Raw genomic sequence first — 25,153 nt, 5'->3', positions numbered from 1 at the left:
AGGCTTCAGGTCATTCTTGGTTCTACTCCTGTTAAATATGTTTCTACTGCTTCAAGTGACTGTAAAAATGGTATATTATGAATATTCAAAATAGAATCAAAAAGCAACTAATTATTTGGGAAGAAATGTTCTGTGTTTGGGCTCACTGACTACAGCTAAAATGTTTGCTGGACCTGTAGCTCTGAATTTTCTATGTTCCTTTTCTGAGAAAAGCTGTGTGGAGACAGAAAAGTAGCTCTGGTAAATAAAAACTGAACAAGAAAAAGGGTAAGGTTTTTCCCATAGAGACACTTTAATTTTTCACAAAGCTGTGGGGTCCCAGGATCCAGCAGCAAGGTAGATGGTTCAAGGCTAGACATAGATGCATCTTCAGAAGAATCTGAGTGCAATGAGGAACTAGAAGAGAAGGAATGCTGTCCTTTCTCTTGGGAGGGAACCCAAGAGGGGGCTGAAAATGAAATGGCAAAGGAGTTTGTCCAAGGATAGCTGGCTCTGATCCCTTTGCAGACAATCTCAAATCAGTGCCTTCTATTCTTCCTGTCCCTTGCTTTCCTGAACAATAACCTCTCCACATTCCCCCCATAAACTGGAGGGCCAAAATGCTTTATTGACAGTCTTACTCTGAGTGGAGCTGCATTAAGAAGGCTGCATGCCTGATAAAAAAAGCAAAACACCCTCAACATGATGAAAAATAAATCCCACTGAGCCTTCAGCATCCTGCCTGAGTCACTAATTCCCCAAGCCAGAAAACAAAGCAAGTAAAAACCCATTTGTTTTCTCATAGCAAAGCCAAAACACGTCCAGTCCTGATTTAAGATGAGTCCTGGGAGACGTGTCTTCTTTAATGTATTGTGGGGCCAGTATTGGTGAGTTGACAAATATACAAATTGATTTTTTCTTTCCTCATCCTTTAGGGAAAGCACCTATTAATTTCAGTGGGACTCAGGCCCATGTGTGTTTTGTGACTGGAGCTGCCCCAAAGCGTATGAGGAGCAGTGACTGCTCACACCAGGGCGCGGGGAGGGTTCGGATATGTGAGTCACATTTTCCACAAGCCCAGCTTCTCATCTGGCTCCAACAGCCTGCACCAGTGGGGACTTTGTCCTGCTCCTTCCTCTCGGTATGGCTGCTGCACAGGCTCTCACTGTCACTCCTCTTCTGGTACTTTTTGCCCCTTTGTAAGCTCTCTAGCAAAGGTTTCAGCATCACAAGGTTTCTACAAATAAACCTGCAACAGCAGAGTACTCCTCTCGTTCCCCGAGGCTTTATAAATACTTTCCTAACTGAAAGCAGTTTATAAATCTACTCAACTCCAGAACTGCACAAGTTTGATGGAAATTCTTCACTTCTGATGGGTAAGAGAGCAGAGAGCGAGAGTTGCTGCTAGCAAATGACCCCTGGTTGGGAGCAGTCTGCTAATGCTTTTAAATGAGCCACTGCTGTGGAGCTCAGGGCTGGAGCCAGAAGCACAATAGAAAGTGCATTATTATTATTACTCTTCTGATCATGGCAGGTAATTTTGCTGTTCTCATTTACAAATGCAATGGTTTGTTAATAATGTCTGATTTGGAAGTATAGTGTAGCCTATCAACTAAGGGTGGCATAAAGGCATTAATAAGGGTAATTGAGGTTGTTGCTATAATCTTGTTTGGTTTGTTAATTGAAAATGACTTCTCTTGATCTATGATAGAGCTTCTAATCTGTGTTGTCCCTCTGTGAAGCCTGGGCATCTTGTCCTGTCAGTCTGCACTTTATATACATTGCTGTGGTTTGTGTACAGCGGTGAGCACACTGAAGTGAACCAGCCTGATACGTGTCAGGGATTGTGTGTCTGTGTTTATCTTCTGGACTAATAATCAGTGTGTGCTGTTACTTCAGGGCTGCATGTGTCTCTTGTTGCAAGACCTGGGGTGTGCAAGAGTGCCTGGGATCCGTGCGATTGATTAGTGAGCCCTCAAGGGAGGAAATGGGAATGAGAGAGAGGCAGGCTGCTGAGTGTTTAACCCTGGAGAAGAAACTTGGCATTTCATCTTCTATCAGCATTTGCCCGTAACTACTATTAACATTAATTATGGAGATACTTATGTGAACACCCTGTTAGCCCTAATTAGAGTTAATGGAAGATATGTGTGGATGTTAACAGGACACAAGACAACTAAGCTTCCATTTCTAAGGTTAAATATTCAGTAGCTCCCTCTCAGACATCTCCAACATCCTATAATCATGCAGTCAGACTTCTGCAAAAGCAGAACAGTTTCTCCTGCCTTTTCATTTTCTTTTTTCTTTTTCTTTCCCCCCAGTTATGGCCACCTTACACTATTTTTGCTTAAATTAAGGAGCAAACGCCAATGTGGCAGTGAACTGTTACCTTTACTAATGTAATTATGCTACCCTTCATAGTAGTGCTTCTCTTCATAGTGCACGTCAGAATCAGACTTTATTAGCAAACCTTTTTGCTGTCTCTTTTACTGTGCTTTTAATGAATGCTAGTAGAGTCACTTCAGAGGAGCTGGAAGGACTTGGCTTTGTTCTGAACAGAGACCTTGTCATAAAGAGCTCAGGGCCTGAGCTCTTGAGTAGGTCACGTAATATCCGAGCTCTGTAAGGTTCCTATTGCTGCACTATTGTTTGAGGCTGTAAAGACAAAAATGACCTTCTTCTTGCTTGCACTCATTCTCTCTCGTCTGTATTTTGAAAAGAAGCATCGCTGGAGAATTTGGGCTCCAGTATCTACAGATTGTCTCTTTATGCTGGTGTTGTATATGATAGCACATCCCTGCCACTAACCTCTGCCCAGAAGGTCACTGTCCACATGGAAAGTGTCCTTTCAGGACTGACTTGGAAACTTGTAACACTCCCTGGGAGTCCCGAGCCTGCCTTGGGTGCTATCACACACTCCTTGGGGCAGTATGTGCTTCCTTTGCATCCATCTCCTTTGCCATGGGCATACATGCTGATCTCTGCTGGTGCATTGGACAAAAAATGGTTTGTTGTTTTGGTTTGGGTGTTTTTTTTACCCAGATGATCTGTTATGTCATTCTGGGGCTGCTCATCTCTTAAAACTATGCCAATACAGCCCTGAACCTTCACAGGATCACAAAACAGTGGGGGTTGGAAGGGACCCATAGAGCTCATCCAGCCCAACCTCTTGCTAAAGCAGGTTCCCCTCCATCAAGGGGCAGAGGAATGTGTCCACGTGGGTTTGGGAACCTCCAGAGAAGGAGCCTCCACACCTTCCCTGGGCAGCCTGTGCCAGGGCTCCCTCACCTCAACATCAAAAAAGTTTCTCCTCAGGTTCCAGTGGAACCTCCTGTGTTCCAGTTTGTGCCTGTTACCACTTGCCTTGGAGACAACAGAACAAAGACTGGCCCCATCCTCTTAAAACATGCCCTTTAGGTATTCATCAGCATTGATCTTAGCCTTCTCCAGGCTGAACAGCCCTAGGTCCTTCAGCCTTCCCTCATCAGAGAGATGTTCCAGTCCCCTGATCATCTTGGTGGCCCTGTGCTAGACTCTCTCCAGCAATTCACTGTCTCTCTTGATCTGGGGAGCCCAGAACTGGTCACAGGACTCCAGATGAGGCCTCACCAGGGCAGAGTAGAGGGGAAGGAGATCCTCCCTTGACCCGCTGCCTACACTTAAAACATGTAGCTCTCTAGTTCTTGTTGGCTGGAGCCTGTTTGCAGCACCTGCCCCAAAGCCCATTGCTGGGGAAGGTGGACAGCAGGAGGCTGGTGAGAGGGCTCTGAGGTGAGACAAAACACTTGCTTCCAGGGCTAGAGGGCAATCAGTTTCTGCTCACATTTACCCAGGGTAAGGTAGATTTAGATTCAGTCATTTTGTAGTTTATTCTCTTGATGTTTTTGGTTTTTCAGTTGTGTCGTGACAAAGAGCTGTTCTAATCTGTGGTGTCACAGGATCTGTTTAGCTTTGTAATTAACTCTACTTTCTTGATGTAATAGGTAAAATAATGCTTTCACAGGTGAAATCTACATGGACTTTTTTTCCCTTTTTGTGTGTTTGCTTGGTTTTAGTGGCTATGTAAAGCTTAAAATCCCCATATTTAAACTGATGTGACACAAAGGCTTTTGATGTTATCTTACTCTGACATTTGGAGTATGCTGTATTGGTGTGAGAGCTCTTGCTGGACATTGTTTCAGGTGGAGAGATGCTAAGGTGCCTTGTTCTATGCTAATTCAGCTCTTACCCACATAGATTAAGCGGCAAGATCCTCTACTACAATATAGCTCACTCCAGTTCTTGGGAAAGAACAAGTCTTTTCTACTGGTGCATCTACATTTAGATTACCTAACAAAAAAGGTAGATACTCATTTTTAAAAAAGGAAGAAGCCCTTGCATTATAGTTACTATTAAATTGCTCACTAAACCTGCAGGTACAATAGGAAAGAAACTGATGCTGGAAAGGGATAACATAGTTATGATGTATCATTTTATTTCTGCTAGAAGAAAAACCCTATGGCATCACTTGGAGCAGAAGCTGCCTCTGATGTGGCCTTGGTCAGGTTGTGTGGATGGGAAAATGAAACACAATCTGAGCAAAGATCTTGTCAAACCCACTGAGGTTAAGCACCCTTTGCCCCAGGTGAATTCCCTTGTATTTATAAGCCACTGCAGATGGGCTGTAAAGTGGAGGTCTCCAAGCAAGGCTAAGGTAATAACCACAGGTGCTAACTTTAAGCTGCCTTCAGGAACTAAATCCTGTCCTTAAAACAGAGGACGTGTGAAGTAAATTCCTCCCTGCCTTGCCTGAAACTCCTATGAATGCATCATATTTCTTGAAGCAGATATTCAAAGTCTTCAGCAAAACCTTTGCACGCTGACAGCTTATTTTAAATCAGTTTGGTTTGTAGGGTAATTGCTGGTACCATATCAACAAGTGTAGTCATTTTCTCCTGTTAAATGTCTGAATGAGATCTGACATTAAAAAAAGAACCCCTTATCTGAAGATGGATTCTGGTTTTTTATTGTTTTAATCTCCAGACTAAACAAAAGTCCAGTTGAAGGGACTAAATTCAGAATCACTGAGCCAATTGGAAAGATTTATGTAGCAAGAAAGTAAGTATTTTGTTTTTTTGGTGTAGGCTTAGCAGCATTACATTGCTTTATAGAAATGAATCACCCCAGTCAGTACTGATGTTATCTGGTCACCTGTGACTTGCTTTCTTCACTAGAAGGATGTCCTGGCTATTACTCCAAAGTGCTTTGGAGTCACCTAATTCATTTGTAATCTTCCCAGGATAGCAGAGAAAGCAGCACAGAAGTATGAGCTGAGAAACCTGAGCAGTTTCACTTTGAGATAATGGAAAGATAATGTATTGTATGAGAAGGTGTAATCTCACCAAAAACTGGATTTCAAGAGCTAGTATTTCATACAGGATGTGTAAAGAGCTTCAATGGGGGCTTGCTCAGCGTTTGCTTCTATTCTTCCTTTCATTCATTCTGACTCACAGATTTGTTTGGATGCTTCTGAGCAAAACCAGATTTGCTAAATGACAACTCATATGCAAAAATCAAATGACAAAGACGAGGAACACGGTATATGGAGCAGATAACAAGTGTCAAGGCAGTGTGTGGCAGAAGAGAAGTTAGGAAATAAAAGATAAAATACAGCCCCTCAATCAAAATTTGAAGCCTGAACCTGCCTAGGTTTTCTTTGTGAAAATAGGAATTGCCAGATTGGGTCACACTCTGTTTTTGCTTCTTTTGGATGTGAAGAGCAAGATGCTCAGCAGCCCAGCTGCTGATTGGGTTCTGTGTTGTTTTAAGGCCATGTGAGTTGCTCAAACCTTCATCATTCACTAATACATTTGGAATTATTCCTGCCTCCCTGATTTGAATTGGAGGAGCTTTTATGTCTTTAGTTTCTAAATGCCTGACTTCCAGCAGGTAAAAAGTATCAGTGAAGACTCTCATCAGTATCCAGAGTATTTATATGGTTAAATTTGCTTTCAGTTCTGAAGAAGTCTTTGTGGTACCCTGTCAGTGTGTGCCAATTTCTTCTTAGATGTATGATTGATAGTGCTTCAGACATGTATGATTGATTGTGCTTTAGGTTTTACCCCAGGCTGTACCAGTCTGCTTGCAAGTGAGGCTGGTCCACAGCTGCCTTGTGTGTTATTTAGATTACAATAGAGCTAAAAGCCAGAGCCACTTCCCAAGGAGAGATACAATCCTCTCCCCTCAAAGCTCACAAACCTTAAAACAAAGCCTGCCTGGGGAGACTCTTTGGCACTGTATTAAATATCCTTGCTGAGAAATGGTTTCATACAATTACAGACTTCCTAATAGGCACCGTGGGTAGTATCAACACAAAGCATGGTTTGACCTGCTTTAACCCCAGCCAGTCTCTTGGAGATGTAGAAATTATCTGTTCCATACAAAGGTCTTGCCTTTCAGGCAGAAGAGAATGTTTGCTTAGAGTGCTAGCTTTCTAAGGGGAGATGTTCTACTAGTCTCCAGTGACAGGGCAAGGGGTAAGGGACATAAGCTGCAACATAGGAAGTTTCACTGGAACATGAGGAGAAACTTGTTTAATGCTGAGGTGAGGGGGCCCTGGCACAGGCTACCCAGGGAGGGTGTGGAGGCTCCTTCTCAGGAAGTTCCCAAACCTGCCTGGACACGTTCCTGTGCCCCCTGATGGAGGGGAACCTGCATTAACAGGGATTGGGCTGGATGAGCTCTGGAGGGCCCTTCCAACCCCCACCATTCTGTGATTATACTTTTCATGGGTGAAAATCACCCCCTGAGGCAATCTGGAAGCCTGGGAATCCATGTCAGCAGCATGTAAACCGCTGTCTTTGTGTGCAAAAATGAATTGCTCCCCCAAGTCTCTTTGCTAACGGACTAGTGCAGATGCCCTGTGCTTAGAGAATCAGGGTATTTTGAGAAAGTGAGTGTATTATGCATGACGTTCTGTTTATGAAGGAGAAAAAAGATGTGCTCTTTTAACTTTTAGCTAATGTGAAATACTTGACTCAGACTCAAACCTTGACGAAGACTAGATCCCTGATTTTGCTAGCTTTTTGCAGCCTTTCTTTTTTTCTTTCTCCTCTGAAGAGCTTTTAAATCTGTCAGCAACATAAGTGGGATTTGGATCAACCTCTGAGCACTGAAGTGATAAGGGGATTTCCATAAGGTTATTCATTTCCCCTCCCCATAGAATCACAGTGGTGGGGGTTGGAAGGGCCCTGCAGAGCTCATCCAGCCCAACCCCCTGCTAATGCAGGTTCCCCTCCATCAGAGGGCATAGGGAATATTTCCAGGTGGGTTTTGAAAAACCCCCCAAGAAGGAGCCTCCACACCCTCCCTGGGCAGCCTGTTTTTCCTTGTGTTTATGTTGAACTTTTTGTGTTCCAGCTTTTGTCGATTACCCCTTGTCCTGTCACTGGACATTGCAGAAAAAAGTGCCACACCATCCTCTTGACAAACACCTTTTAAATACATGTAAGTGTTAATGAGGTGTACCCTCAGCCTTCTTCAGGCTGAACAACTCCAGGTCCTGCAGCCCTTCCTCATAGGAGAGATGCTCCAGTCCCCTCAGCATCTTGGTAGCTCCCACCTGTAGAAGGATGAAGTTGTCATGGGGGAAGTGTTACAGGCAGTGATGGAGGCGAGTTCCGCCATATTCTCACCTCACTAAAGTAAAGCTCTCACCTCCTCAAGTCTCTCCAAAATATGTATGTACCTCTTATTGCCTGTATTCCTGCAATGTGAAGCCCCCAGAGTGGGATGTGGAGGGATGCCTGGAGGCTGCATGTCCTGATCAGGACCATATTCAGGACAGAAGCGGCAGAAGTTTAATTAGGTGCCTTTTATTTCTTAATTCCTGGAAGTGCTAAAGTGTGCTTGCTTGTGTTTAACAGCAGCCAGGCTCCTGGTGACTGATGCAGGCAGAGGTGGCTGTGTTGCTATGGCACTGGGAGGTGTCTCCAAACCCCAGCACTCCACACAGCAGTGTGTCCTAATGGTGGCTGTGCACCAACAAAACAAATACACCAGCATTTCCATAAAGGCTGTAATCAAAGGAGCATCCCTTCCTTTTTAATATGTGCTGAATGAGTTCATTTGTAAGCTTATTACGACTTCAGAGAGAGAAGCTATTAGGGTGATCATTAGCTGCCTGTGCAAATAGCAAGGAAAACCGTGGTGTGCTCCAGAATAACTCCCTGTTTAGTGCCTGCACTTTCAGCTGCATTAACAATAACCAGTCAGGCTGTCTTTCATGTTCCCCTTGCAATGAGTAAGGACAAAAGAGAAAGGAGAAGGGGGACAGTGAACCGTGTGCTTTCAAAACAAGTTCAGCTGGAGAGAAAAATGAGGTGTTGAGAGAGGAGCAAATTCACTAGCATGACACTGTGTGTCTTGATGCAGGATCTGTTATCCATTGGGAAAGCCAAAGCAGCTGGGAGCCGGCCCGTGAGTCTTGGCTCATATCTCACTTAGTCCCTCTACTCCTGTCATCTATGTATGAATTGTGCCGAAGGTCTTTTGTCTGCTTGGAACCTGATTGTTTCTGGACTGTTTAGATTATGTATCTTTTGAAGGAAGAGAGAACATTTAGAAACACATATGCCAAGACTGTGGGATTTATTAACTCTCTTTTATTTTCCTGCAGAACATCTGAAGCTCTGTTGTGGGCTGTGGCCATGGTTCTCTTTCTTAACCAGAAACCAGAAATATCTGTACAAAAGATGTTGGATGGTTGGATGTTCATAGTTTTATTGGAATAGGTGTGGTTGAGATCAGTCTCAAACCTTTCAAACCACATTAGCTAGAGTTTTACATCTTGGAGTAAGTTAAACGTGATGACTACAGTGAAACTCAGTTTAGGTTTGCTCTTGGAATATATATGAGATGTGTATCAGCTTGGCTATAAGCAGAGTAAGTTAAACTTCTTGTCTGCCTCTCTCCCCTAGCCTGTTTCTCATGACCTTCACTGCATTCAAGTTGTCCTGGACATATCATACCTAAAGCCTTTGAAATGTATTTATTTCCTATATAAATACATCACACTGATTTGTGAGCTCTGAGGATAAAAATTTCCTGTCGTGTTTAGAATCCGTGGCACTTTGGGATGCTTTCTTCTTGTTCAAGACATTACAAAGATGACCAGAATCAGATATATAATGCCACTTCTCAGATTTCCAACAATATTATTTTCTGGTTTATTTAGTGTTAGTGAGATCCCTCATTTCAGATCTGCTTTTCTTACAGGGTGTTTTTCCTAACCTTTGCTTCTCTAGGCTGACTAAACCTGACTGTTTGGGTTTTGCATCTGTGTAGGCAGTTAACTTAAAGAGAGTTTATTTTTCATTTCATGAAACAGGTAATGCATTCCAAGTGCTGTTTGGGATTTCTTTCTTAAAAAGCAATTAAAATTGTTAGTCTCCCAATTAAATGGTGTTAAAGGGCAGGTTTCTTTTTCTCCACCTCCACCCTATGAAAACGCACTGAGAACAACAACAGAAAAAGAAATTAGCCTACTGATCTTGACCTCTGTTCTGCATTCAAACAGAGGAGAAATTCCCTTGCCCATGGGCCCTTCCCTCTGCCTCTGTCCAGCCGGTCTGGGGCTGCTTTTCCTTGCGAGGCAGAGATCATCATCTTTCTGATAGGTCAAGTCCCTGTAGCTGACAGTAATCCACTTTGATTGCTTCCTGACTTCAAAATCAATCATTTTCCTCCTCTGCATTGTTTCCCTGAAGCCTGCAAAGTATCAGGAAACTTCTTAAAATATTGGAAATCGTGGTCTGAGGAGGACAAGGTTGCCACAGCAACTGCCCAGTGTTTCTCAGATGTATTCCTGCATCTTTCAGAACAATCATGAATGCCACAAACTGCTGAGGCATTTGCTGCAAACAAAGAGAGTCTGTAGAAAAAAGATCATAGAAAAAGATCACCGAGGACTGGGTGTTGGTAAAGGTGAGACATGTCAAGCTCAGAGAAGAAGTGGCAGGCATTCACACGTCATGTTCAATGCCCTTAAATGCCTGGAATGCCATGCAAGTGTATGAGGTGTTTCAACACTTGACAGTATCTGACATGACAGTGGATAATGTCACTTGGCTTGTGATGCAAGTCCACGATCCACGTGGAAGGGTGATATTTATTCCATCCTGAAGGGAAATATTTTCAGAGGTAGGAGGCCAAAGTTAGCTGCCTCCCTTGTGGTAGGCTAAACAAACTTCTTTCTGGGACAAAAGGATGCTTGTCAGAGAGTGTGACTTGTCAGCCAGAAGTTACCAACTTTTTCATGGGTTTGGGACTGTCTTTGATATGGGCTGTTGAACAGAAATGCAGCACATCCATTCCTCTTTTAGCCTTGGTTTTCTTATCTGTGGAACATAACTAATATTGTTATATTATCAGTGCATATAATCTCTGGGTCATCTGTTTAGAAAGACAGACAATCAGTACCATATGGCTCCCTTGTGCCATGGTTAATACAAGGGAAAATACACCTGTGAGCTATCTGAGGACTGGTTTTTTTTAAGGAGCAGAACTTAAAAGAGTTGCAGGCTATCAGATGTGTTGCTTCTGTGTGCAGTGCCTTCTTTTCTGAGATGGCTGATGTCTGCATGTGAAAAGCTGTTTGAAAGAGCCAGCCATGATTACCTGTTGAGCTCTGCTTGGGAAGGGGCCAAAGTGAGCAGGTTGTGTTTCAAACAGTGCTGTATGCACATTTGCCCCAGTTGAAAGGGAGTGGTTTGTGGCCTGATTCTTTACTGGCACTTCAAGTACGTACTCCAGCACTTTTCCAGTATTTGGGAGAACAGGTTCTGCTCTGGGACTTTGAATTTCCATTTTGATTGTGTACACGTGAGCTTTTAGCTCCACATGATCCCATGTATTCTATGCAGATACAAAACATTGATGTTGTTGTGTTACTGGTTTAGTTGCAAAGCTGGTGTCATTTACATGAAGCTTGAAGAGGTTTGCTCCAGCCTTCTATTTGCTCCTGTGTGTGACTGATGTGTCTTTACACACAGCCTTTTGGTGGCAGAACCATCTCCTTGTTAAAAGCAGAAAAACAAGAGGCAGGAGGGGACATGGCCCAATTGTCCTGTGTGCTCTGCTTGGGTAGGAAACTTAGGGAGCTTTAGCAGCAACTCAAATTCAGTCACCACCCAAGCCTCATATGATTTTAGTGTTATAGAAGCCAGTCAGGTGATTGTTTTGAAGTATAAGATGCCCCTAAGGGCTTTGCTCACTCGACTGTACTGAGGAATTAAATGCTTTCAGCCAGTGCAACAATCTCATTCACTCCAGTCTTGCAAGGCAGTCATTGCTGGTAAATGTGCCCATATTACAGTGACATTAGCATTTTAATGCAACCAAAGAGGAGGTAGATTGACTGTAATTTAGTGTCTAGTTGCATGGCCTTGTGCAGGTCCCCTCGTCGCTGCTCCACAGAGGCTGATTACAGTTACACGGTGCACATTGGAATCTAATTGGATTTACGTGCAGTAATGTAGTTGTGTCGCAGCAATGACTCTGCTGTGCAAGCACGATGAAATTCCAGTGCAATTAGTTATTTATGTAGAAGCAAAAGTTACAGGATGACACATGGGCATGCCAAGCTCCAGTTCAGGGACAGGAAATGTTTCACTTTTCCTCTGAAGCCATTGCAAGGGAGGGATACTCATCTGATCTGTTGCGGGAACTTTTTACAGGGGCACTTGGTGACAAGACAAGGGGTGATGGCTCCAAACTGAAAAGGGAGAGATTTAGGTGAGATGTTAGGAAGAAGTTGTTTCCTGTGAGGGTGCTGAGGCATTGGCACAGGCTGCCCAGAGAGGCTGTGACTGCCCCATCCCTGGAAATGTCCAAGGGCAACTTGGAGCAACCTGGTCTGGTGGAAATTTTCCCTGCCCGTGGCAGGGGGGGTGGAATTAGAGGGTCTTTAAAGTCCTTTCCAATCCAAACCATTCTTTGATTCTGTCTTGAGCTTCTCCTTTGGCTGAACCTACAAGCTGGCATGTGTTTCAGTTTCTCCAGGTCCTGCAAATGTGGTAGGCAAAGAGGCCTGGCAGTAGGTGGAGTCTCTGAAGCAGGACACACCTGTAAGCCATTCATCTGGTGACCTTCCTGCACTAGTTTCTTGCAGGAGACTGAATTTCTTGCTTCTCTGTCTTGCACCCTCCATTCATTTCTTCTTTCACTTGCTACCTGTTGACTATATCAGCCTCTTCTTGCCCCCTCTCTCTTTGCTGTGGCTCTCCCTGCATGACACCAGCAGGAGTCACAAGTTCAGTGGCTTTTCCTTTGTCAAAGCGTGCTGTTCACAAAGAGCTGCTCTAAAAGCACCAGGAGTGAAGAGAAGCCAGTGCCCAACAAAGCGGCTGGCTGTGGGGGCTGTGAGAGGAGCAAGGCAGCAGGGCTGTGCCATTCGCAGCAGCTTGGGCAGCCAAGGCAGCGTGGCCTGTGCACCCACAGCCCTGAGGAAGGAGGCCTGGCCCTGGCCCTTCCTCCATCTTTCACTGTTTCCCCAGCGACTACAATTAAAGGCATCAGCTTACTCCAGCCCATAATTAGGCCTGGTGGTTTTGCACTTTCTGCAATTCTCCCTAATGACAAAATCGTAGCTATTAACAAAAGAGAGTCTGTTTGGCAGGGGCTTCCTCCCCTTTAGGGCCACGGAGTAAGATGGAGTATTGCTATTGTTTGGCACTGAACGTACTCTTTCATCCCTTCTGACACAGCACCTGCTGGTACCTACTGAAGCATTTAAGCTCTTCCTCTCTGTGGTGCTGTAATTTCTTTAAAATATTGTGACTTAAGAGGAATAAAAAACTAAAATTCCTCTCCCACGCAGACCTTTGAGGGCTTGCAGGGATGTAATTATATGCAATCGCAGTAGGAGCAGGAATCCTGTCTTTCTGGTTATTTTCCTAATGATAGGTTTATATAGCACAGTGTCATCTCTGCTTTAAAGTTAGAGCCTTCTTCTCCTGGCAGCAGCTATCCCAGGATCCTGGCATCACAATATGAGACAACTGAAGAAATTCCATGTTCAGAACACAGGATGAGTGTCCACAGAGATGAAAGAAAAAGATAAAAGGCCAGAGTGGGCACTGGGCTCTGACTGTCAAAAAGGGAATCTCTACTGTGGGGCAGTGACACTTTCCCTTTTCCTAGCTGTAGTCTCTCCAAGCTCCTCTCTAGAGGACCCCAAGCCTGCTACAACCATCTCCCAGTTGGTCACGTAGCACTCTCGGAACTTCCACTCTGTAGTAAAGCTGCCTGCAACTTCCACTCTGTAGTAAGGCTGCCTGCATACACAGCACTGTAAAGGGGACAACCTAGCCACTGCTCTGCAGATGCAGAGACGGGATGACTGGCTTTAGATGTTTGTACACTCCAGATTTCAAAAGGGAAGTCATCCCTGCTCATCAGTCAGAGGATGTAGGTCCATAGTGACAGAGGAAGGACATTAAATGTGAGGGATTAATGCAAAACAAAAAGTCTATGAATATTCATTATATGCTTTGTATTGTAATAGTTTCAGACACCTTGAAGCTCTTTGTTTGCTTCCTGCCAACAACAAATGGTAGACTTTTACTCACAGAAGTCTTAATAGGAGGCAATTTTCAAAGGTGAATTCACAGCAGTTCGTGGGAAACATGTTAAATGCATCCTGTCTAGAAACACTGATGAAATGCTGGCAGTGAGAGAGCAGGGACAGGCTAGGGTGATTTGTCTGACCACTCCTCGGGAAGCACTGGCTTTGGCAAAGCTGGGAGTATTCCAAAACCATTTGCAAAGGGTGAGTGAGCAAGTTACAGTGCTGAGCAGTCATCTGTGACTGCTGGACCGGTGTGGCACAGGATGCTGTTGGACTAGTTAAAGGCTGCCCCTTCCCCACAGGCCCTGCAGTGTGGGGCTGTGTTGGAATAAACAACCTGGGAGAGAGTGCCCTGCAAAGGCAACGGTCAAACAACCATGCTTTACCTGTTAGCCTGTGGTCTCACCTTGCCTTTGCCTAGCTGAAGACTGTCATTAGCTTCCCAAAGATGCCTTCCATCTCCCTTCCTCTGCCTTTCCCATTTTCCTGGTAAATGGTCTGTAAAGTCACAGCAGATTGAAGTTTGTCTAAACTTCCTATAAAATACTGAAGATGCAGCTGTTATTAATCTAGTCCTGTTGTGGTGTGAGGTGCATGTGCAACGGGACTATAGATTTACATGTGGTCTGTGTGCATTTAAAACACCTCAAAGGTTGTTAAATACATTGTGAGGAACTGGATCCCTCACTGGGTGTTAAAAGCTCTTCATTAGTGCTAATGTACACTAAATTAAGGTGGTAATTAGACTAAGCATGTTTATCAGGATGGTGTGTTTTAATAAATTGTGTATTTAACATGATTGCTTTTTATTGTCTTCTGCAGTAATTGCCTGTTTTTCTCTTACAGGACACACTGTCTAGAAAGAGATACATGGGACACACTGACAATTAAAGACTAGACAACACTGTGCTTCAAGTCCCAAGATTTGTGAAGGTGAGTCTTGTTTATGACTTGCTCTTTCTGCATGCCGTATGGTTTCTCTGACAGGACTGCTGAAGTGTAGCTATGATGTGCAGGAGCGGAGTAAGAAACACACAGCTCGTCTGCCATCACATCACCTGCAAGGTGTACTGCAGCAAATTAACCCCCTTCAGTGTCCTAATTAAACTGCCTCTTTCTCCATTCTACCTAGAGGAGCAAACTGTGTGGACATAATACTCTGAGAGGATTTTTTAGAAGGTGTCACCTGATAGATATATTCTCTCAGCAGATCCCACCACTTGGGTTTAAAGGAGTTGGACTTGATCTTAAAGGTCTTTTCCAACCGTTATGATTTTGTGATACTGCTTGCAGATAGTGGGCACTGAAATCCTCTTGAGAGGGGGGTACTCCCTCTCTTCCTTCATGAAGACCAGCATGCTGAGCTAAGTCTCTATACCTGCAAGCCAAAGGGTGAGCTGCTGTGTTGCTGGGGAGAGGATGTAATGGAGAGATGCCAAGTTGTGGTGGTGCAGCTTAGAGCTTCAGGGACGTTTTCTAGTGACATCTCAGCTGGACCAACCTCTAGAAATTGATGCATTGACTTGGAAGAGAATCTGGTCCACAATTTGTAGTTCAGGTAAAGGCTGCCTGGCAGTGGTTTTGGAGAGCTTCAAACACGTCTTCGGCTTGCATTTGGTTACATTGTGCGTGAGTATGAACATAGATGTGAATTAGCAGCATTTGCTCCTCGAGGCATTGGCTAATGCTTTGTAGGAGGTACTGCAGAGCTGGTTCTTAGGTTTTAAAGGAAGCAACAGTTCAGTGGACAAGTTCTTTGTGCATGTTGATAGCAAAGAGGTATTTATGTGAAAAGAAGATATGCGTGGACAATGTGATAGAGAAGTGACTGGGAATGTGTTTTTCATGAGGGTGACCTCTAGACATCTCTTCCAGTCTTGGTTATTCTTCAGTTTCTGTCAACTGTTTGAGACAGGGAAACTGTCATGAGCTATTGGGCAAGTGCAGTGAAATACAAGTAATCTGCAGAGATATGTTAGGGATGGGGATTACATGGTTGGAATGGTAGGCAAGGAAAATAGTTCACACGCTTGTTTTAAGTAGAGGGAAGAAGTGATGTGATATGGAAGATGGAAGGATTGAGACTGGTGAAGATCAGGTGCTCCTGAAAGTTCTGATAGACTGGCACATCCGAAGGATACTCATGTTCCTTTCACCACGAGATAACTTGGACATGCCTTGGACAGCTGTTATGAAAACTCTTCTCACAAGGAGGGTGGTTGGACGTTGAAAGAGGTGCTCAGGGAGGCTGGAATCTCAGTCCTTGGAGATATTCAAAACTTAAGTGATATGACCCTGAGCAGCCTGGTTTAACTGTTGAAGTTGGATACAACTTTGAAATTGCCCCAGATTAGAGGGAGTGGGTGTTTGTACTCAGTGACAGCCAGAGGTCATGTCCAACCTATGGTTTTCAGTTATTCCGCCTCCAAGGCAAAGGTAACGGGGCAAAGTGAAACTGTGGATCTCAATCCAGTGCATAAGGGATATGGAGGTTGAAGGAAATATCAGTGGTTGCAAAGAGAAAGTTGGGAGCAGTTTTTGGGGGTGTGTTTGAGTAGCTGCCTTTAGTATATGAAGTTCAAGGTAGCTGCAAGGTATGCAACAGTAAATGTCAGAAGGAAGAGAACAAATGGTGTCTGGAGAACAGAAAAATGCATTGCCCTGAAAAACTGGACTTGATTCTGAACTAATCACAGCAGCTGGGGGATGTTTCCTGGCTACGCTGCTGGGGATTTTTAGCCTTCCCATCACTTTGCAAGATAAAACTCATACTGAGGGGGAGAAATGTAGACTAATCTGCCTAAGGAAAAGATGAACGTTTATAGCTACATTTCAGACAAAAACAAATGCATCTCATATGTCTCACAAGTCTGAGATGGGACAAGCCAGGGAAAGCATCTGTCAGCCGCTGTCTTCTGCAGTTCTGACTGTTAACGTTTGCTTGGCATCAGATGTCTCCTGCCACGAATGTGGGGCCTGGGGGAAGGGAGAGAAAGTATTTTTAAAAGGCATATTAAGACATATGTGCATTTGGTTTTTTACTGCACTTGTAGCAGTGTGTAGTTGCCTTTTGTGTTTAAAAAGAAAAATGGCTTAAAAAGAAAAAAGTGGAAGGAAAAAGCAGCTCTGTGGGTCCTGTGACATCAGTTATTTTCTCTCCCATCCAGGGACTTGAGGTACCTTCAGCTAATTAATAAGGCAGCAGTTGGAACAAATTATTTCATCATTTCATTATTTATGAGTAATGTTATTTGCATTTTGCCTGTATTGTTTGTAAATAACATTTAGTTACATACTCCTCAAAGTCTAGAGCACTACTGCATGTTTGAGCTACATCATAGAATCACAGAATGGTAGGGGTTGGAAGGGACCTTTAGAGATCATCTAGTCCAAACATGGCAATAGATTTCATGCACACTGGAGTGCTTGAGCTCTGGGGCCTGGGGCTGTTCAGCCTGGAGAAGAGTGAGGGGGGAATCTCATTTACACTTAAAAGTGCTTAAATGGTGTTTGTCAAGAGGATGGGGTGGCACTTTTGTTGTCTCAGGTGACAGGACAAGGGGTAATGGACAAAAGTCGGAACACAAAAATTTCCACTGGAACATGAGGAGATACTTGTTTGGTGTTGAGGTGAGGAAGCCCTGGCACAGGCTGCCCAGGGAGGGTGTGGAGGCTCCTTCTTTGGGGGTGGGTTTGAGAACCCACCTGGACACGTTCCTGTGTGACCTGATGGAGGGGAACCTGCTTTAGCAGGGGGTTGGACTGGATGAGATCTGCAGGGCCCTTCCAGCCCCCACCATTCTGGGATTCTTTCAGCTCTGACGTGAAGTAGTTTTAAGTGCTGTGTACGAGGTCAGATCATGGTTTTGGTTGACTTGCCTTGTTTTGACCATTGCAGTCACAGGGTCCAGACTGTGATCTTGTCTGTGCTCTTGGGGAAATCTTGGTACCCAGAAGAAACTGGAAAAGGTGTGTTATGCTGATACGTGCAGATCTCCCCAGGCTCTGAGTTCCAGCATGGAAACAGTTGCTGAAAGCTCCTGTTTTCTCAGGTCAGATCATTGAATTGGAACTTTTGGAAGTTTACATTGAACTCTGATAATGTGGAAGCTCAGAGAAACAGTATTCTTGGCTTTGCCAGCCTGGACCTCACACCATTGCAACTGGCTGCCATTCTCATATCCCCAGCTGAAGGACTTCAGGATCTGTACACCCCACTGGCTCTGTTCCTGCCTTGAAGCACAGCACAATTGGTAGAGTTGTATTTAGTTGTTGCTTTGCTATGTCAAGTGTGCTGGCTTTAGAAATTACAAAGCCCAGCACCACCACTGGGTACAATTCCTTGCCCAAGCAAGCAAGGCTGTCCTCATCTGTCAAAGCTGAGTGTGCCTGTGTTCATGCTGCTCCCAGGTTACTGTGACGATGCCAGGGAGGTTTTCAGGACCTGAAAACACCTGAACTGGGTTGCTTTTTATTCCTGTTTTGCATAGGCTGCTCTGAAATTGATTGTGTGGGTGTGTGCTCAAAACAGTGAGCCTTGAAAGCTTCTCAGATAACTTTCAGACTTTGGGTAATGTACTGAGATGTAGCCATCCTTTGTTTTGTTGGAGAATAACTTCTTTGTGTGGTGATGGGAGCACCTGTGTGCCACTAACTTTGGGGCTCTGGAAGTTCCAATATCCTATCAATTAGTCTATGTTTTCATTTCCCCCTCTTCTATGCTGTCCAAGCTTATGGGAGGGATATGATATGATTTATGATATGATATAGTTTAGTTTAGTGCTGGGCTTGGCAGTGTGAGGTGAAGGGTTGGATTCAGGGATCTTAGAGGTCTTTTCCAACCATAGTGATTCTATGATTCGATGGGTTAGTGAGCTGGAGGTTCACCTTTCCCATGGAACTGAAGAATTCCTTCCCCAGCTCCTTACCCTTCTAGACTTGAAGATCTCCTTTCTTCATGAGATTTGCAGACATGGCTTTAAACACCATCAGGAGGCTGTGGGCATCTCCTCCAGGCCCATGCTCCATCTCCTGCAGTAGTGGCCTTGCCTTTGAGTCTCTCTGGGCAGAACCATTGTGTATCAGAGGTATGAGAAAATACGTTTTATAAGAAAAATCACATAATCACAGGATGGTGGGTGTTGGAAGGGTCCTCCAGAGCTCATCCAGCCCAAACCCGTGCTAAAGCAGGTTCCCCTCCATCAGGTCACACAGGAATGCGTCCAGGCAGGTTTGGGAACCTCTTGATAAGAAGCCTCCACAATCTCCCTGGGCAGCCTGTGCCAGGGCTTCCACACCTCAACACCAAACAAGTTTCTCCCTGTTCCTGTGTTCCAGCTTGTGCCCATTACCCCTTGTCCTGTCACTGGGCACTGACTAATGAACTACATTTGTTACCTTTGGGCAGTGTAGTAAAATGAACTATGTTTGTTATCTTTGGGCAATTTTTTCCCTGAATGATAGGATTATGTTTCATCCCAATGCAATCATCAGAAAATATTGCCCTTGTTCTCAGGTTCACATTCAGGTTTGTGTTTCTGCAGAAGGGAGATGAACTGTAGGACTGTAGCATTGTCTTTGCAGATCTTCTCTAACAAAGAGGGTTCCCTGGGCATACCCAGCCAGCAAGAGGCACGCTGCTGTCTGGCCCCGGGTGCAAGAAGCAGCTGCACATCCACATGAGCTCCTGCGTCACGCCGTTTATGTCTCTGCCTGTTTTGCCACTAGGAAGGAACTGATCTGATTTTTAAACCAAGTCAAGAAAGTGCAGCAAAAACACTGTACAATAAAAATGTGGCTGTTACCTCAGGCAGCCCCTTGCTGCAAGCTCTGCTTGCCATGGGTTTTCTCACCTCTTTGGCTGAAGCAGAGCAGTTCCCATGGTCACAGAGCAAAGCACCCTGCAAGGCTTTACGGCATTCACAAGTTTTGTGGATTAACAAAAACAATGAAGGAGTGAAAGAGTTTTATTTCTGGCCTGGTGAAAACCTTGGATAATTTCTGCTTTTTTTCTTTTAAGTGAATTGAATGTACTTTGCATATCATTGGGTGCAGGTCTATTTATGGAATGACGTTTGCAGTGGAGAAAGAGATGGGTTAAGAAGCGTGTGGGCTTCAGGGAAGCTTTTCTAGGGAGCTAAGCAAACTTGTGCCTCTGTATTTGCACATGTGTGCATCTGGCTGTGACTGGTGCCATGACCATGTTATCTTCTGATTCGATGAGAGTTTGACATTTTATGTAGTTATTTGTCTGTCCCTCTAGGATACTTGGTGAGAGAATTGCATACTGGAGACGTAGATACTTGATTAAACAGCAGGCAGAAACTTTCTTCCAGTATAGCCTCACCTGGTTGGGATTTATAGCTGCTCTTCCAACAGAACTACTGTCCTAAGACGTTTATTGTCTAATCCAGATGGGGAGTTTGGTTAAAGCTCCTTTAGCATTTTTTCCTGGTCTTAAAAGCTTACCAACACAGGGTCTACTGCAAAAGACCTGTGCAGGGTCTCCCATGTCCACACACTCTCGTCATTCCCACCCAGACTCCTCCAAATGTCTACAAGTTTCCCTGAAATTGTCTGTGCTTGTGTGGCATTCATTCTGTAGATGAGGCTTGCATGGAGCTAACTGTCCCAAATGCTTGCTGGGAGTTTTTTAGTATGGGCACAGCTTATTCTGGCTCCTGTGTCGATATGACCTTGTTTGCATTAACTGGGCAGGTACATTCAGTGCTTCTCAGACTTGACAGCCTTTAGGGACTGGAGTGAAAAAGAAATACCATCATGTACAGATGGATTTTTTTTTCCCCAGCATCTCACTCTGCAAGCAAAGCTAAACCTTTCCTCTCCTGCAACCTTCCTCTTCACATCTGCATTCACCTTTAGACCTGGAAGAACGCAGAGGGACTTAGCAGCAATCGTTATCTCTTACTAACCTGTGCTGTGTTGCCTTGGTCAGGTAGGAAAAGAGCTCTTCTATATAATGAACTCCACAGGATCTAAGGGCAAATACAAATGGAGATAGGGCTGTGTCACTCCAATAAAAAAAAAAATGAGCGTGCTAAGGAAGTGCTGGTGTTTTGCAGGAAGAAGTGGATCGAGGAACCTGAAGACCATGGAGGGAGACTGTCTGAGCTGCATGAAGTACCTGATGTTTCTTTTCAATTTCTTCATATTTGTGAGTATTTAGAATTCACTTTCTCTCCTGAATCCTCTTGTTTCTAGCAGCGTGCTGATCCTCAGCAGGGTAGGCTGTAATTTGGTAAAGTGGCCATGGGACAGAGTATCCCCTCAGCTTTGCTCTGGCAATCACTGAGGGTTCTGCAGGACCCAAAGATGCCCAGACATTCAGCAAGCCAGCACAGTGGTCACTGTTGTCCAACTCTCTCCTCTCCTTGCCAAGGGAAACCAGGGGGAAAGCTGTAACTAGTGGTGTACATGTTCTGTCTTTGAATGGCAGAAGAAATTGTTTGGTAGCCCTGGGTGCCTTGCTGAGGTTTTCACTAGGGAACTCAATTGTTTCCCTACCACATGTAGAGTCATTCTTGGTGACCCAGTTGCTCTTGTCTTTGAGAGGAGGGGTGGGAGTCCCCAGCCCTCCTGGCCTCTGTGGTAGTGATGGTTCAGCTGTGTCCCTTCACTGGGCTTTCCTCTACAGATGTGGCAGCAGCTCAAGGCTGGGTCTTTCAGCATTAGGAGGAAGTGAACGGTTGGTAGAATGATGTGTTGAGAAAGAAAGGTGTTTTTCCTGCAAATGGTTCATTTAGTGAGCAAGAGGTACTGTGATTACCATTTCATCATGGAGAAACACAGATTCTGCAGGTGAACACCTTTGCTCAAAAGAGAGCAATGAAGCCAGCTTTCCTGCAGGAGTTTTTTAACATTAACCTGTCTCCCTGTCTCTCCTCTCCTTGTGCCACCACAGCTGGGGGGAGCATGCCTGCTGGGAGTTGGGATCTGGGTCATTGTGGATCCCACAGGCTTTCGAGAGATAGTGGCTGCCAACCCTCTGCTCTTCACGGGAGCCTACATCATGCTGGCCATGGGAGCCATGCTGTTCCTGCTGGGTTTCCTGGGCTGCTGCGGTGCCATCCGTGAGAACAAGTGCCTCCTGCTTTTTGTAAGTGTCCTTGCATCTTCTGTTGCCCTTTTGGTGTTTCCCAAGAATGGAGGTGAATGTATAGATGATGCTGTGATAAGTACATGAGTATGTGTCTGTTAATAGTAGCCATTGCTCCTTTAGATAATAAGTAGGTTTAGGGTAATTTTATGAACAGACAGAAATGTCAAGGGAGGTTCTCCTCCCCTCTACTCTGCCCTGCTGAGGCCTCATGTGGAGTTCTGTGTCCAGTTCTGGGCTCCTCAGCTCAAGAGAGACAGGGAACTACTGGAGAGAGGCCAGCACAAGGCCACCAAGATGATCAGGGGACTGGAACATCTTCCTTATGAGGAAAGGCTGCAGGAACTGGGGCTGTTTAGTCTGGAGAAGAGAAAGCTGAGGGGGGCCCTTATCAATGCTGATAAATACCTAAAGGGCAGATGTTAAAAGGATGGGGCCAGTCTTTTTTTCTGTTGTCTCCAGTGACAGGGCATGGGGTAACAGGCACAAACTGGAACACAGGAGGTTCCACTGGAACCTGAGGAGAAACTTGTTTGATGCTGAGGTGAGGGAGCCCTGGCACAGGCTGCCCAGGGAGGGTGAGGAGGCTCCTTCTCAGGAGGTTCCCAAACCCGCCTGGACATGTTCCTGTGCCCCCTGATGGAGGGGAACCTACTTTAGCAAGGAGTTGAGCTGGATGAGCTCTATGAATCCCTTCCAATCCCCACCGTTTTGTGATCCTGTGAAGGTTCAGGGCTGTACTGGCATAGTTTTAAGAGATGAGCAGCCCCAGAATGACATAACAGATCATCTGTTATGATTATCTGGGTGGGGCTAGTCTTTGTTCTATGGTGGCCAGTGATAGGACAAGGAGTAATGGACGTAAGCTGGAAGACAGAAAGTTTCGCTGGAACACAAGGAGAAACTCCTTTGGGGAGCCCTGGCACAGGCTGCCCAGGCAGAGTGTGGAGGCTCCTTCTTGGGAGGTTCTCAAACCCACCTGGACATGTTCCTGTGCCCCTGATGGAGGGGAACCTGCTCTAGCAGGCGGTTGGGCTGGATGAGCTCTGGAGTGCCCTTCCAACCCCCACTACTCTGGGATTCTGTGAAACACAGAGAATTTGCTTTTTGTCCCTAAACCAGATTTGAGCCAAGTGCATATGGAGTCTTGGGATGTGTTGACTTTTTTAAGCTTTGTTTCAAAATGGTCCTGTTTGGTTGTTTAAGTTGGGGTTTTTTTAACTTTTATAAAGTGATCAAAAATGGCCCTCTCTTGGTCACTCAAACCCTCTTACTCCACTCACTGATTCATTCTGTAGTGGTTCACAACAAAGCGGAGAGAAGAGGTAGAACAAAGCCCTGTGTGACAGAGCCCACCCATGCCCAGCTCAGAAGTGCTTGGTGGCCTGTCATTGCAGCTGTCAGCAGCTGGTCACTCCCTTATGCACCCTGCTCTGCTCCTAAAACGAACTACATTTGTTATCTTCAGGCAAATTTTCCCCTGAATGATTGGGTTAAATTTCAGCTTGTGTAGTTATCAGGTAGTCTTTACAAAGAGCAAGCCTCTAAAATAAGTCACTTTTGTCCTCCACCATAAGTTCTGATGCTTCAGAACCATTATCTCTGACTGGAAGGCATTAGCAGTTACACTGACAGACAAAGATCATTAGTTTTGTTTTTCAGTTTTGTCAAGTGTGACCTTTTGTTCCTCTCCCTCTGGGTCTGTTGAGGCTTTGGGGATTTTCCTGTTTTGTGATTTCTTTAAGTCTTGATCTTATGGTGTTTGGTTCTGATTGTATCTTGCACAACGGCTTCACGGTGTGAAACGGGCTTGTGTCTAGCTTTAAACAGCAGAGGAAAGTCCTCTTTCTTGAATACAAACCCATTTTTTTCCCAGAGATGAGATAAATTTTATCTGGCCCTTGGCTCACCCACCCTTGATAACCTGCAAATGAGTTCCCTTTTCTGGAGGCCGTTGTGAGTTTGATTTCTAGTGTCTCAGCTCAGAAGTAAATCAGAAAACCAAATGTGTCACCTGTGAAGTCGTGGACATCTGCCCAGAGGAACCTAATCAATTGCAAAGGATCAGGAGCAATGAACCTGAATTTACTTCAAAGCCTGTCGCTGTCAGATTAAGAGATTAAAAGTTATGTCTGATGAGAAGTACTGACTGTAAGTGAATGGGAGAACAATATTTGTGGTTTGAACCACATCTCCTGCATGTAGTTTAGGGACCTGGCTGGGGAAAGGCAGCACTGAGCCATGCTTTTTCCTGATTTAACATCACAGAATTACATCATGATTGAGTGTTCCTCCTGGTGTTTTAGTTATACTCCAGTGAAGTCAATTTTGTGGTTATTGCTTTTCTGACTGTTAGAGATAGTTCTGAGCTCTGCTGCCTGACTTACTTCCTCTTCATTATTCTTTTCTTTTGTACTAGGAATGTGAGAAATATATGGGCTCCAAGTAATGTCCTAGACTAGGATAAGCTCAAAAAGTAATTATTGGATGAGGAATTAGTGTTCCACTTTGATCAGGTGTTCCAGGGCTTCTTGTATCCAGGTCAACTCTGTTAAACAAGCTGTCATCTTCTGTCCAGAAGCAATGAGGCATTTGGGTGAGGATCTGTGCTGATACCAAGTGATAAGATATGTTAATAATTTCTGCTCTTTTAGGGGGAGCCACACCAATGGATGTTAAAATGCATAAAATATCTGTGAAACCAGAAGTCTGATGGGAGTAGGTTTTAAGCACTGGAAAGGCAAACCATTCATGGGCATGTGCCAGAGAGACCAGGAGAGTGTTAGGCTTCAGGGAGGTGGTACTTGGGGAGAAGTTGCTAGATCAAATCAAGCCCACTTACAAAGCTGTTAAAGAATTGATGAGCCAGAGAGCTGCTCGAGTGATATTTCACAGTGCTGCATAATGTATATCCAGAGCTTTTAGTCCAAATGTAAACATAAGATAGAAGGGATGAGAGAGATGCACAAAAGCATCTTCTCTAGTTTCTGGCTTCTGTATTTGCAAGGATTTTTATATTTCATTAAGCTGCTTGTCTTTTGGTAAAAAAAAAATCACTGTGGAACATAACATGCATTAAGCACAAGACTGTGAAGTGTGTCTAGATTTCCCAGCGTTTGAACTTGTCACACAGAGAACAACAAACACCAGCCTGCAGATCAGACATGGAATAACTCCCATGTTGTCTTAAAGACTCTCTGACTGACTGCAAAAGAACACCATAGAAATCAGAATCCAAAGTGCTGTTGAGTACACGACATTGCACCATGGGACTGAATTCAGCTTTGCAGCAGGAGTATTTGTGTTAGTTTCATTTGGCGTGGTTTTGAGTGCAGAACGCTATAAATCAGATGCAGGAGCCCCTGAAACTTTTCAGCCTGAAAACATGGTGGGTCCTTTGGGATAAAGGCATTTACTGCACTTTTTGCTGAAACTGCAACAGTAGATGAGTT

The 25,153-nt window shown here is 44.6% G+C and overlaps 1 protein-coding gene across 4 annotated transcripts in view; it reads left to right on the top strand.

Annotated features, from left to right (window-relative positions):
• TSPAN18 (tetraspanin 18) overlaps positions 1–25,153 on the top strand; it is a 124,543-nt gene that overhangs the window by 82,610 nt on the left and 16,780 nt on the right. For 3 of the 4 annotated variants that reach the window (XM_061997744.1, XM_061997743.1, XM_061997745.1), the window contains 3 exons: positions 14,432–14,518; positions 20,668–20,759; positions 21,507–21,701. In XM_061997744.1, coding sequence (XP_061853728.1) covers positions 20,697–20,759; positions 21,507–21,701 — 258 coding nt within the window. In that variant the 5' untranslated portion in view covers positions 14,432–14,518; positions 20,668–20,696. The remainder of the gene's footprint in view (positions 1–14,431; positions 14,519–20,667; positions 20,760–21,506; positions 21,702–25,153) is intronic. The other variant, XM_061997746.1, reaches the window with a different exon arrangement.

The sequence above is a fragment of the Colius striatus genome, chromosome 6 (assembly GCF_028858725.1).
Source record: "Colius striatus isolate bColStr4 chromosome 6, bColStr4.1.hap1, whole genome shotgun sequence".
Lineage (NCBI taxonomy): Eukaryota > Metazoa > Chordata > Aves > Coliiformes > Coliidae > Colius > Colius striatus.
Note: the sequence above shows the minus strand (reverse complement) of the source record. Positions and strands in the feature narration are given on the sequence as shown.